Consider the following 14,986-nt stretch of genomic DNA (forward strand, 5'->3'; position numbering starts at 1 on the left):
TATTATTCTCTCTGGTGGATCTCATAGATGCTGGAGCGAGGAACCGGTGTGATCGTAGTCGGCTAACACATTCTGGACGAAGCAATGGCTTGTTTTAAGCTCTCCAGCAATTGCTCACTGTGACATCCCATCGTGGTTTAAGTCAAGAACTTCTTCTCTCAAGAGTTTGGGATAATTTCGACCGTTATCATATAGTTTTCCATCTTGATTCCTGCAAAGCTGCATTTTGAATTTTCCAGGGTGGCCTTGGTTCGAGTAGCGGCACCGTAAGTTCTAACCGAAAACTATCATACAAAGGACAACAAAAAAGCACATGTTTTTCATCTTCAATTTCATTTTAATGGCAGAAAGAACAGATTCTTTGATTGACTGGGGTGTTTGGAGTCATGTATCTTCCCATTTCAATGTGTAATTTATGATTGCCTAGACGGAATTTATTAATTGCAATTTTTTGTTGTTGGTTTATTAGATCTAAAAATTCTATTTTCATAGTGTCTTTTTTTGAATGAGGACTAAACGTCTATTTTTCTGTTTGCATTAATTACCATTAACTGGTGGCCCTCCTAGAGCTTCCTCTTTAACTTTAATTGAGTAGCTCTCATATTTGTATCGTTATTGTTCAAGTTTATGGAACTTGGATCACATTTTTTCAATAAGTTATTAATTCTCAGCGTCAAACTTAAGAGATTTCTATCAACCAATTCTTCGGAGAGTAATAAGCATTGTTTTGCAATATCAGCGTCTGGTAAGTTGCGTAGATTAATGCAGAACTTCATAATCAATGTCTCTATAGCTAATTTCAGTGATAGTCTACCCATTTCATTTGTAGCGGCAACATTTGGGCATTGCTTGTTTACGCCTAAGGTTTGCTTACAAAAGTAAATGTTAGTTTTTTCAATTTCATCTTTTTCCCAGGCAGAGAGGTCCTCTTTGTCATAGATACCCCAAACTTCCGAGCCATGTAATAGGATTGGAAGAAAGAGGAAATCAAAGAGTTTACAATTAATGTCCAGAGGCAATTTGGTGAAATTAAGATATTGACGAGTTGCAAAGACTGACTACGTGTTTTTTCTTTTTAATTTCCTTAGGAACCTTTGGAATTGCTAGAGTAGGAAAAATTAACACCATGATATGTACAACTGTTAACGATTTCAATAGTATTGTTATCAGTTCGATTGCATCAGGACCAATCTTGGTACGCGTGAAGCGATACTGAAGTTTCTTGACCATATCTGGGCCTGTTGTATTTTAATACGTTTAACTTGTTAGAATATGGCTGTTTTTTTTGCTGCCAGTGCATCATCTGAATTATTTCGAGAACTAAACTCACAGTGTCACCTAAAGTGATTGTACCACTGACCAAACACTCTTTGATGTTTGAGAACTGTATTTTGATTCCAAATGAATCTTTACATTAAACAAAAATGGTGACTAAAACCAAAACCGAAAAACAACAACACCACGAGGTTTTTTAATTACGTCATTATCACATGATGTCAATCATAGGTACGCAAAGCGTACAAATTGAACTAAAACAATGTAGTTACAGTCGCGACACACATGTTTATAAGTTTAGAAAGCTCTATCACACTACACTAGCAATTGAAACCATGCCATGCCACAAGATTCATAAAATAAAACAGGAAGTAAATTGTTAATTTAATTTTAATTTATTCCATTTCACTGCAATTACATGGGAAAATAAAACAAAAGAACCCACAATAATAACAAATTGGGTTACATAACAAGGCAGTGGGGAAGACTAGAAGGGAACTGACGAACCATACGTGCTAGTCAACCCATTATGAAGAAAATATACGGATATATAAAAAACTTAATCAAGGTATGTAACTGGCTAGCTGCTAACTAACTAACTGAATAATCTAACTAACTTACTAACTAACAACCTTACTAACTAAGTGCTGGTTTAGCCCAGGTGGTACATGGGTGCTCAGGGTCGAAAACCCTATCGTTATAAAGATTAGTGCATAGTCTCTTAAAAGAAGAAACACTACAGCTAGCCGTCCTCAACGCATCAGGCAGATTTTTCCATAGATACGGAATCCTATTAAAAAATGTTCCCTTAAAAAGTTCCGTCCTGAATCTATTAATTTTTAGTTTATTACTTGCATGCGATCTTAATCTCTCATCTGAACAAAATTGAAAATACGACTTAAGTGAAGAGTTAAAATGCCCGCACTTCAGTTTATAAAAAGTTGAAAGATCCTTGACTTCTCTGCGGTAAACCAGTGGTAGCAGGTTGAGACGTTTTAGGCGTTCATTATAGCTAAAATCGGGTAAAGTGAAGTGTGAAGTGAAAACCTTTATTAATTTATAAGGCTCAGGGTAGCCCCTTCAGACGCAAAAAGCTGTCTGTTATCAATGGGAGCCCTGAGCAACAAAAGTAACAAGCCGAGTTGCACGTCTCTCTACATGGCTTCAGTTTATCCCAAATTTGCTACAACTATGGCAAGACATACAAATCACAATGTTTCTGCCTCGCCTCTGACAAGATTAATTGCAATTTTGTTTGGAAATATAAAACCTGATAAAAGAACAATTTTTGTTTCAACTTCATTGTGATTAACATACCTGCTAAAATTGTCTTAAGTTGTTCTACTATAGGTATTTCAATGAAGTAGGCCAAAGTGCAGAGTTGAGTTCCACAAACTACACATTTTGCTCCATTTTCAGGTATTGAAGTACCCACATAAACTTTGGAAATCAAGTTCGGACAGTAGAACTGTCAATTGGGTGCTTTAAAGCGTGAAAATACAAGTGAAACTCCTTCAGTACAGTGATACATCTATTCGGTTTCGGACAGCGGAGTTGAATGAGCTCTAAGAAGTCTTTAAGTGCAATCCCGGAAAGTTTATGACGTAGAGAAAAGGCCATTAGCAACAGAGAAATCTCTCCCAAAGTAATTGGAGAGTCTTGATAAAGAGCTTGCTCATCTTTGGATGATTTCTCTTGACTTGAGGTAGCTGAAGGGGTTTTTCGGAAACACTCCACGTCTGGAATCTCCTCGCTAAGATTCAGATTACCTAACAAAGGGTCTTTGTCACAACTAGTCAGATCAAGGTCTTCATCGCTGTCCTCTGTGTCAACACAATCACTACATTCTTGTAATTCGCCCTCACAACTCAATTTCTACCGCAAATCAAGCGGCAATCCTTTACAGTTGTCTACACTTAAAGGGTGTATTACCTGCAGGCATTCTTAAACCATTTCGACTCTTGCTTCATTTATTTCATTCCTATCTGTTTCGAATAAATACAGTTTCTGTTAGAAATTCGTACCTACACTTTGAGTTAAAAACAGTTAAAAATATGAACTCAATCGACTCGCCTGCACAATCCACCAGCTCATTGTATGCACACTCTTGCGTGGAATTTACTCTCATTGCTCCTTCTTCACTTCGAAGCGGCATTTGCGATACAGTGTTTGAAGACTCAAATGTTTTCCCAAGGTAAATATTTTTTGATGAAAAGGCTCTCTTCCCTCTATTACAGTTACCCAGGAGGATTCATTGGTATGCCGTACTGGTGACATACCGTTCACACCATCAGAAGAACACTTTTCTTCATTAGAATTTTGAGACTTGTATTTTAAAGGGCGGCTTTCCTTGCCTAAGAGTGGAATCACTGTCATTAAACTTTTATTTTCCTCACTGAGAATTCTAGCATCTTCTCTTATACTTTCGTAGCACGATACGAGCTCCCGAATTCTTTCTTTGAGAAGGCCATTTTCCTCACGAAGAGATGCAATAGTTTCATTTAAATATGATGACGAACTTCCCTCTAACTTAAGTTTTCGATTACAAGGCGACAAACATCCCTTACTTTCGTCACAATAAAGGAGTAGATATCTTCGACATTTGGGGTACCTTGGCTAGATGACTGGCCGTTAACAGGGTGTACATTAAGCACTGGTTCAGTTTCAATTACTCGCAAGCTTTGCTGTTCTGATACAATGGCGTCGCGGAGTTGTTGAAGAAGAGTAGGCTTGTTGCCGCTCTTCTTAAGTCCTCGCTTATCAGGTTCAGCCTTCAATTTTAAATGATGAAACTTCTCTGTTATCAGAGTGCCAGATGTAAATTTAATTTACTTATCTCTGCCCTTCTTACGATTTCAACCTGTACAGCGTTGCCCTCGTTTTCGTTTTCTGCAGCATCATCCGCAGCATCATCGGCAGCATCATCGCTCACGTTAGAGTATAATGATTTAAAGGCACCCAAGGTGTTTCCATCAGTCTCAGTTGAGATTTCGCCAGTGAATTTCTTGTCGCCAGGATGTTCTGTTTGGGGTAGAATCGCTGGATCTGAGCAAGGTTGGTCGGAGCGATTTTCAGCACGTCTGCACGCCAGCAAGATAAACACAAGATAATACATAATCTTTTTATTGACTAAAATAACTCTTACAGTAATCCGTTTTCAAAAGGAACAGCGGTCTGGCTTAACAAACTGAGTGATGGTTCACCGATTTCCATATTTGTGAAGTCGCTTGGTTGTGTAGCGTCATATTACTTATATTGACCCCGTGCTTAGGTCTTCCAAGGGCAAATCAGTGGACTTCGAAAAGTTCTGTGGCCAACGCCCGCAAGGTTGTTTAAGATATCTTTAGTCCTGATCCAGTTGAAAAAGATACTGGTTGTAGGGTCCGCGCAAGTTTCTCTTTAGCTTTTTTGACGAAGAATGATCCTCACTCTTATTGGCCATTTTTTTTTTGTCATGCTCCGTTGACATCTAGTACAGTCAGCCTATATAAGGGATATTATGATTTTCCTTATTTGGTGACATATGGGACATGGAGTTTAGTTTTGTTGGGTGAAACGAACCTTTTCTCTTGATTGGTGAAGCGGGGAGGTCCGTTGGTATTTTGTCTTTTCTATTTGCCTCTGTCTTTAGGCATAATGAGCAACACAAAGAATGATGATAGAAGGCAAACAACACCATCATTCAAGTATGGTGAAAGAAGTAAGTGAAATTGTTTTTTATTTATACAAAGTTCGAAGTTTATTTCACACGTGAAGGTGCTTTCGATTCGTGGTCAGAATAAACCCCCAAAGTTTGTTGGATTTCAATGGCTAAATATAAGCTTATAGAGTGACCTGTTTCCATAAACTGTGTAAACGTTTCCTTAATTTGAGTTTGCAGACTCCCTTGTGCTAATGCACTATAAAAGTAACCTAAGCAGCTCTCAAATGGAAAGAGGGGGCAACATAATATAATTATACCTTTGTTAATTTGAAAACGCGCCTTACCTGCATCATGCTCTCTTTCTTAATTTTCTAAAAGTCGACATCACTGTAATTCAATTTTTAATCCTGGGATGTAAGAACTGTCTGTTTTTCTATTAATTAAAGTAAGAATCAAAGATGAGGGAGCGTGCTTGGAGATGTTGATCCTAAGCTCTCTGAATCTCCACTTTGCCAAGTTGGTGATGATGTCCCAAGATGCATTCACTCATCCATTCATTCAATCAGGGTTGTCCCATAAAATCTTAAATCTAATCCGTATTAGAAGTGCATCTTTTTGTCTGATGCAATAAGAGTCTAAAAGTCAATATTGAGTGCTTGTGATAGAAATTGTTACGTGTATATGTAACTTTGTTCTTAAAACAGATTTTGCTATGGCTGCAAAACTTGGACATGCAAGTAAAAGCACAAAGAATTCAGAGCAAAGACAACCTGTGAGAACTGAAGTCAATTCAATGGATTATTCCAGGATATTTTGTTGGTAAGATTTATGCAGCTGCCTTTATGTGACTGGGATTGTGGTAAGATAGCACAATTTTGTATGGTAGAGCTTCCAGAAAGCAGACACCCTTTGGATGAGAAAGGATCTCTGCGTAGAAGGTTCAAGTTGTAATGTTTGTAACTTGCTGGCTTTATAAACCACATAATATAACTATATCGACTTGACTAATTTTTGCCTTAGAAGCATGAATTTAAGCCTTAAGTTTTACTGAAGCAGTATAGAAAAAGTTATCAAACCTGTTTAGTTCAGTGAATTACACCATTTTGCATCAAGGAAACCTGAATCACAAGGGAATTATATAGCAAATTAATCTTTCTAACAGGTAAATTATCTACTAGTGGATGAAATATCAGTTATTGATCATTTGTGTTGTTTTGTATTTCAGAGTACAGGAAAACATAGTGGCTCTAAAAAGGGAAACCACAAAGAGGAAGCCACCGCAGCTGGCTACCGTACTTTATCTGCTATAAGCTGAGCCTGGCTATAAGCCGAGACCCTAAACTTTTAACTCTTGAACTTAATATGATCGTCTTCAAACGTAAACACAAAACATTCAGCTATAAGCCGAGACCCAGTTCTTAAAACGTGTAAGAGCTCATGAAAAATTTTAATCATATTTAGCTTTTAAAATCTGTTAAAATGAAATGAAAGAATGGGTTAATTATCAAACGGCACGGGCAATTCGCTTGAAAAGCAAGGTGTCATGAATATTTAGCAAAAGCTAGGCTTACCTCTCGGGAAACAAGTGTATCAATATTGTTACCTACTCAATACGATGGCTAAGAATAACAATAAATCACAGTTAGTAAGCTGAATTTAATGTGATCCGATCAAATGAATAAAATTGAATTCACGGCTTGATCATATGAACATTCCGAGTTCAGAGACCTGTCTTTAACAATCCTGTGTCGATAGTCATTCATTGTCAATCCGTTATCATGCCAAAAGCCCGTCGTACATCATACAATCTAGTGTTCAAACTTAAAACAGTTGCCAAAGTAGAAGCTGTCGAGAACAACCCTGAGATCGCGAGGGAATACTGCATCAGTGAGTCAATGGTTTGGCGCTGTTTTTTCTGTGCTCTTTACTCGTGTTTAAAGCCGCATGCTTTATTGAAGTCTTTAATTAAAGTCAGGTCTAATCGATTGTTGTATTCTTTCTTTTGTTATAGGTGTGAAGGAGTGGATTTGTACCTGCATGCCAAGAAACCCCACTGGCGAGCGATCGCTGTTAGTTTGGGACTCCTTTCGTGATCATCTTACTGAGTCAGCATCAGTGGCAAAGTAGTTTGCAGTGGCAGAGTATCGATGTAGCTGTCATTCCCGGTGGCCTAACTCCAGTTCTCCAGCCCTTAGACAAGTGTCTAAATAAGCCCTTCAAGGGGAATATGAGAAGAAAGTACCTGTTGTGGATGATAACTCGCCCCTTTGAGTTTACTTCTGCTAGGAAAAAGAAAGCGCCGTCAAGAAACCTTGTATGTTCGGTAAAGCAGTTGTGGAGGGAGATCCCTAAGGAGATGGTGAGGAAATCATTTCTTACTTGCGGCATCTCCAATGAGCTTGACGGCACCAAGAATAACGCCAGCTATGAAGAGGCGCAAGACAATGATGCTGAAGAAGATAAGATGGATGAAGAATTTGATATGAAAAGCGAAGATGAGCCATAAGCTGACATCCTCGAATGTGCAGTTCACGACAGAAAACAGAGGGCTCCTTTAGGAGCCACCACATATTAAAAGTTAATGACCAATAACTCTTGCTTTTTTGTCCATGTGTTTTGCTCGGCTTGTATGCGAATACATGCGTATTTATCTTAGTTTTCTTAAGTCCATAATTTTTTGTTCAGATTAAACTCACAGCTATAAGCCAAAACCCCCTCTACAAGTTAGATTTTAATTTAAGTTAGGCTTAACATGTGTAAAAATCACTCCCTTTATAGCTGATAAAATACGGTAGTTCATAACCACTTAGCGTTGTTGAATGTATTTTAGTATTTATGGTAGATTTTAGGCATTTTTTTGTCATACCCTAAAGATTTTTCATCTGTTCTGAGTCTACTTCTGATTCCAAAATTATAGGGAACAAAGCTTACCTTTTCGAAAATTTCAGCGAGAAAAAAGGCTCCCAAAAATTCTATTGGCATCCTTCTGTCTCGGGAGACAATGGAGTTGCGCCCATGGTCAGTCTGTGGTGGAGCTGCAGCGCCGGCTGTGGCTGTAGAGACCGATCCTCGAGCGGCAGATCCTGCTGCAGTTGCTGCACACGAAGACGTTGTCGTCCGAGGGGGATGGGTTGGCCTCTGCTCTCTGGCGCCTGCGAGCTTTCTTGTCTTCCCACTGCTCCTCTCTTTTCTGCTCTGCTGTCTTGATGGCTGACATGGTGGTGGATCGCCAGCCACTGCGGTCCGCTGCCAGTGCTTCGAAGCCTGCTGGCGCAATGCCACCCGCCTTCAGGTCACGCTTGAGCACATCCTTGTAGCGAAGCGAAGGTCGTCCAGTGGGTCTTGACCCAGTGGCAAGCTCACCGTACAGAATGTCTTTCGGTAGCCTGCCATCTTGCATGCGGGTGACATGACCGAGCCATCGCAGGCGTCTCTTGGTTAGCAGGGCGTACATGCTCACAGTTCCTGCCCTTGCTAGGACTTCGGTGTTTGGGATGCGATCCTGCCAGGTGATACCGAGGATTCTCCTGAGGCAACGCAGGTGGAAAGCATTGAGCCTGCGTTCTTGCCGGGTGTAGGGAGTCCAACTCTCGCTGCCGTACAGCAGTGTGCACAGCACACACGCCTGGTACACTTGCGTCTTGGTCTTGATGGTGAGCATAGTGTTCTCCCACACTCTCTTGGTCAGGCGGGCCATAGCTGTTGAGGCCTTGCCGATCCTCCTGTTCAGCTCGGTGTCCAGGCTGAGGTTGCTGGAGATGGTGGACCCAAGATAGGTAAAGTCCTCCACCACATCAAGGGTACAGTCACCTATGGAGATGCTCGGAGCAGTGCTGACGTCTTGGCCCAGGATGTTGGTCTTTTTTATGCTGATTGTGAGGCCAAACTGTGAACAGGCATGGGCAAAGCAGTTGATGAGCTCCTGGAGGGCAGTTTCGGTGTGAGCTGTGATGGCGGCATCATCAGTGAAGAGCATCTCCCGGATGAGGACTTTGCGCACCTTTGTCTTGGCTCGGAGGCGTGCCAGGTTGAACAGGCTACCATCGCTCCTGGTGTGCAGGTAGATGCCCTCTTCGGATTGGCTGAAGGCGTAGCGCAGCAGCAGGGAGAACAGGATGCCAAAAAGTGTCGGCGCAAGGACACACCCTTGTTTGACGCCGCTCTTGATGGGGAAGGGGTCCGAGGAGGAGCCATCGTACTGGACAGTACCTTTCATTTCCTTGTGGAAGGAGGTGATCAACCTCAGGAGCTTGGGGGGGCATCCAATCCTTTGCAGGAGTGTGAACAAACCTGAGCTGCTGACCAGGTCGAACGCTTTGGTCAGGTCTATGAAGGCGATGTACAGGGGGCGTCTCTGCTCACGGCATTTCTCCTGTAGCTGCCTCAAAGAGAAGATCATGTCGATCGTGGACCTTTCGGCTCGAAATCTGCACTGTGATTCTGGGTACACACGCTCTGCCAGTGACTGCAGTCTGTTCAACACGACGCGGGCAAAGGTCTTGCCGACGATGCTGAGGATGGTTATTCTGCGATAGTTATTGCAATCGCTGCGATCACCTTTGTTTTTGTAGAGCGTGATGATGTTGGCGTCACGCATGTCCTGAGGCACACTTCCTTCCTCCCAGCATTGTAGCAGAAGTTCGTGGAGATGTTCGAGAAGACTGGTCTCTTTGCCTGCTTTTATGACCTCAGGCGGAATGCCATCGTTGCCTGGGGCTTTGCCGCTGGCTAGGGAGTCTAAGGCCTTACTGAGCTCCTCGATAGTGGGTGGGTCATCAAGCTCGTCCATGACTGGCAGGGGGCTTGTGTTCTCCACTGCTATGTCAGTCACGACGGTCTCCCCGGAGTACAGCTCCTGGTAATGTTCCGCCCATCTCGCCATTTGCTTTGCACGGTCTGTGATGAATTCGCCAGTGGATGACTTGAGAGGGGCAGTCTTGATTGCGCATGGGCCGAAGGCTTTCTTCGTTCCCTCAACTGTTGAGAACAATGTTCAAATACTGAGATTCACCAGAGTCCCTTTCGGTATGATATCCAGTCCATTTCTTTTGGCTGCAACTATCAAGAATCGTCTAACCAAGGCTGGTACCCCCATCGCTCATCAGATAATATGTACGTAGACAACATGATTACAGGCGTTGAAACATCAACACAAGCAGAGGAGCTGTACGAAGAAGCCAAAACCCTCTTCTAATCTGCATCAATGAATCTTCGTGAGTGGGCTTTAAACTCCTGAATTTCTCCAGAACATCTCAGAATGTGATAGAACCAGTGCAGAAACCGTGAAAGTCCTAGGAACCTCCTGGAATTTGACTACAGATACCATTTTTATCAATGGATCTCATAATCTCTCCTCCAACGTGAACACCCAAAGAGAAGCATTGCCATCTGTCAGCAGAATTTACCACCCATTGGGCCTCTTTTCCCCTGCCACACTGAATGCAAAGCTGTTCATTCAGGAACTGTGGAAACAAGAAAAACATTGGGATGAGACATTCAGTCAGTCAAGTCAACAAGAATGGAACAAGATATATAAGAGCCTGACTCCATTGTCCTCACAGCCATTACCCAGATATGTTGGTGGAGATGAACACAAACTGTTCTGCTTCACAGATGACTCTGCCAAAGCCTATTCAGCAGCAGTATACCTCGACTCTTCAGTAAATGGAAAAGTGACTGTCAACCTGGTATTTTCGAAAGCACGCATCGCACCAGCCAAACAACTCAGCATTCCAGGTTGGAGCTGCTGGGTGTTCTTATTGGAATGAGATGCTTGAACTATGTAACTCAGCAACTTCATTTGTCTGTGGCAGATAGGTTTCTGTGGACCGACTCACAGTGTGTACTTCACTGGATAACAACCTGTAAGCCATTACCTGTGTTTGTTCAGAACCGACTTAGAGAGATTACCTCATACAGGGACATCAAGTTCGACTATGTGTCCACTTCACAAAATCCAGCCGATCTGTCTACCAGAGGTGTCTCAGCAGATGAAGTTATCCAGAATAACTTGTGGTGGCATGGCCCATCATGGTTAACTGATCATCCGTCACAATGACCGTCATGGAAGTCAACACAATTTGACAGCAAGATGTCTGAACAGAATACCAAACAATTTCCTGGCCCACGTGTAATGTATGAGACCACAACACTGGCTGGAATACCAAGAGAGACCAGCAAAACATCACTCGACAAGCCAGTTGCACCCTTTGGGATGAGCAAAAGAAATTACTCTTCGCTTACCAAACTACTTAGAGTGAGCGCTTGGGCCTTGCGGTTTATCCGAAAACTACAGAAGAAGAGCACAACCAAACAACAGCTTACATCAGACGAAATAAGTCAAGCAAAGGTCATGTGAGAGAAGTATGTCCAAAAGAGTGCATTTACACCAGAAATCAATGCAGTCAAACAAAATTCAAGAAATAATCTGACAAACCAATTGGGCCTACAGTTGGATGAACACAGAGTACTAAGGTGCCATGGTAGATTAATCAGTGAAAACCTCCCAGAATATACTGCAATCCCAAAACTCCTTCCAAGGAACCATGACTTCACAAGCTTAGTCATCAACAGCTTCCATGAAAAGCTGATGCATGCAGGTGTATCTCACACTTTAGCCACTATCAGAAGAGAGTTCTGGATTCCACAAGGAAGATCATCTGTACGAAGAGTTCTACTCAAATGTTTGAGATGTAGACGATATCAAGGAGGACCATACCGAATGCCCGCAATGGCTCTCTATCCATGATCATGAATAGAAGAATCTCCACCCTTCACATACACTGGTCTTGACTATCTTGGACCCTTGTATGTGAAAGTCAGTCAGCCATCAGCAACCCAAAAAGTCTGGTTGTGTCTTTTTACTTGTTTAGCTGTTAGGGCTATTCACCTAGAAGTCGTTCATGACATGACCGCTGAAAAATTCTTGTTGTGCCTTAGAAGATTCATTGCCACGCGTGGAAAACCAAGACAGATAATTTCCGACAATGCGCCCCAGTTCAAAGTAGTAAAGTTGACTGTTAAAGAAGCTTGGCAACTCTCCATGACAAGTCCTGACACACAAACTTACCTGGCCAACGAAGGCATAAAGTGGAGCTTCACCATTGAACTGGCCCCCTGGATGGGTGGTTTCTATGAAAGACTTATCGGTCTTGTGAAACTGTCTCTTCGAAAGAGTATTAAAAAGATTTGTCTTACTATAGTTCAACTGGAAACTGTGGTAAAGGAAGTTGAAGCAGTAATCAATTCCTGGCCATTAGTCTACGTAGGAGCTGACTTCAGCTCTGGATTCACACTCACCCCAGGAGATTTCCTCAGCCTTACCCCAAAAACAGGTGTATCATCCCTAGCAGAAGAAGATCAACAGCAAGACCCAGATTTCCTTAGCAAATTGAGTTCTTCACAAAAACTCCTTGACATGTGACATAAGGGTCAGAAACATCTTGACACGTTTTGGAACCTATGGTTCAATGAGTATGTTCTGAGTTCATGTGGACGGACTCAGAACCACTTAAAAGCTCCCAAGACACAATCCTCAAACCAACCCACTAAAGGAGACGTTGTACTTCTGAAGGAAAACATGCCACGAGGTACCTGGAAGTTAGCTGTTGTGAAGGAACTAATTTCAAGTACAGACGGGAAAATGAGAGCCGCAACAATCTGAACAGCTACAGGAAAGTTGCTAAGCCGTACGCTCAACTTCTTGTTTCCCCTGGAATGTGCTGAACAACGAGAAAGCCCAATCCAGCCCAGCCGAAGTGAGGATGACCAGTATGATGCAAGCCACTAGAGAAGCTAAAAAAAACTTACCACTGAGCACCCAATCCGGAAGGCAGCCATTGAAGCAAGACAAGCCCTAAACACTGTTGAACATTTGATCCTGATCGCATATTGTTATCCCGTTTCTTAAATTTTTTTGGCCATGATAACTCCATTTCGTTCTGTTGAAAAGATTTCCTTTAATCCCGAACATTGACAGTTAGAACTTCTTGGCTGGGGAGTGTCGCGGAGGACCGAGTGACCACTTTATGAGAATTAGCGACCGCTCCTTTCAGACCATGTGCGAAAAGGAGGATTTTGTCCTCCATGTAAATCGTTGTGTTCAGTTGAGAATAAAGAAAAATCGCATTTCCAACAGCTTCCCTGTGCCATTCACGCCACTCTCGAAGATCAACTTCTTTCAACTCATCATCCCACCCATACTTCACACGATTCAGATTCTGCAAGATGATCTTACTTCTGATAGGGAATGGGAGGAGTCCTCGTGGATCCCAAACAGAGAATGCTTGGCTCAAGATCTTCCTCATTGTGTTACCTGGATCACCCTTAAGTCCGGTAAACCGGAGCATATCCTCCTGGGCGTCCCAAATGATGCCCAAAGTTCTGTCTGTTGGCAACTTGTCTTCACTCAGCTTGAGGAATCTCGGAGATCTATCTTGCTCCGGGATGGTCGCCAAGACGTCTGGGTCATTCGTCAGCCACTTGTGCAAGTGGAAACCTCCACGGCTTCCGCATTTCAATAGCCTCTTCACGAGAATCTGTTGATGGTAAGCCATCATCCATATAAAAGTGCTTGTAGACTGCTTTCACACCCAGAGGTAAATCTCTGCCATTCTCATCAGCATTTCGCCTCATAGTATAGTTCGCTCTAGATGGTGCAGACACTTCTTCAAACACTGCTCTCTCAAACTGATACACACTTGTTCTTCTCTCAGAGAGTCCCTCCATGAGAATCTCATCGCTGGCTTGTCATGGTCAGGGAGGCAAAGCATGTGGTACATTTCTTTCTCATCAGCAGCCAATGCAATTCTTCCTTCGCAAAACCTGAGGAAGACTCCAAACAGAGAGGACAGAAGATCTGGCCCTGTATAGATCTTATCGTTCAAACTTTGTCCCATGAATTTTGCAGATGCATCATAAACTCTTCTGAGACGATCAGGTTTCTTGGGGTTAATGACAAATCTGGGTGGTAAGTACCAAATCACTTTACTATCGCACTGTACTTCCTCTTCACTCAGTTTCTTCACATAGCCTTTCTCAATGTCATCCTGGATTGATTTTGCATATCTCTCTCTGACCTCAGGACAGCTCTCAATTTTCTTCTCTAGGGATTGCAGCCTCTTCTTTGCCATTTCGTAATTGTTGGATAGAGATGGTTCCTCTTCCATCCAAAGTAGGCCTGACTCGTATGCATCTTCATTCGCATTCTTATAGGTTGTCTTTTCCATTAGTGACAATGCTCGGTTATCCTCAATTGAACGAGTTGGATCTGCTAGCTTCATCACTCCTAACGTTTCTATCTCTGACTGAACCACGAGCAGCTGCCTCAGCTCCTCATCTTCAACTGAACTTCTTTCGTATACCTTGAACCCATTGTATGGAGAAACTACTCCTCACTCACCAGGTAACCAGTTAGTCACCGCCCATCCAAGTAGGGTTTCAACTGCATAAGGTAATCTGTAAATTTCTGGTTGACCAGAGGGTTTAACAATTTGTTTTGGTAGAATCAAATCAGAGTTGTTAGTTCCAATTATGAGCTGCACTGGACCTGTGTCGGTGTCACGTAAGTCCAAGTCCTTCAGGTGCTGATACTCTTGCTTGATTGTTGACCACTTCAACTTCTGATCTGGACCATTCAGGCCAGGGATTGTTTTCACATCTCGCAAGGAATACTGAACTTCTTCTCTACTGACTCATGCCACATGGCATTTCTTGATGTGCTGGGAAGTAAACACCTTCTGCACATTTACTCCTTGAATTTCAAGATCTACCTCTTTGCCGTGAAGTCCAAGTGAGAGTGATAAACTTTCATCTATTAGTGTTGTCTTCATGTTTCTCCAAAGACAACTATGGGAAGTACTTCAACCAAAGCACGACCACCAGCTTCACAACCTGCGTACGCTGACTGGTGATACCCTTCATGGGGCTCCACAGCCTGACATGGTGATGAGTCTTCACCTTCCAAGGATACTTGTGCAGGATCCCTTTCAACATCTGGTACTTGTTCAGATTCACGTTTCGCTTTTGCTCGTTCAATAAATTTCAAGTCGACTTCATGTACGAGGGTAT

General features: G+C 42.4%; 2 protein-coding genes, 1 long non-coding RNA gene and 1 pseudogene across 3 annotated transcripts; 2 read left to right on the forward strand and 2 right to left on the reverse strand.

Annotated features, from left to right (window-relative positions):
* The first annotated feature begins 2,903 nt into the window (after window positions 1-2,903).
* LOC148716599 (uncharacterized) lies at window positions 2,904-7,684 on the forward strand. The gene is made up of 3 exons (XR_015995333.1): window positions 2,904-4,975; window positions 5,623-5,737; window positions 6,144-7,684. It is a non-coding gene; the product is annotated as an uncharacterized LOC148716599 (long non-coding RNA).
* Window positions 7,685-11,718: 4,034 nt separating this feature from the next.
* Window positions 11,719-12,341, forward strand: LOC148716600 (uncharacterized). The gene has a single exon (XM_088744607.1). It carries the CDS (start codon window positions 11,826-11,828, stop codon window positions 12,339-12,341), a length of 516 nt encoding a protein of 171 aa, XP_088600733.1. The 5' UTR covers window positions 11,719-11,825.
* A 1,207-nt stretch (window positions 12,342-13,548) lies between these two features.
* On the reverse strand, window positions 13,549-14,145 carry LOC148716601 (uncharacterized). Its single transcript, XM_088744608.1, has one exon. It carries the CDS (start codon window positions 14,143-14,145, stop codon window positions 13,549-13,551), a length of 597 nt encoding a protein of 198 aa, XP_088600734.1.
* The window catches only part of LOC148716602 (uncharacterized), a 16,935-nt pseudogene continuing 15,561 nt past the window's right edge, over window positions 13,613-14,986 (reverse strand).

Source organism: Stylophora pistillata, chromosome 14 (genome assembly GCF_964205215.1).
Source record: "Stylophora pistillata chromosome 14, jaStyPist1.2, whole genome shotgun sequence".
NCBI lineage: Eukaryota > Metazoa > Cnidaria > Anthozoa > Scleractinia > Pocilloporidae > Stylophora > Stylophora pistillata.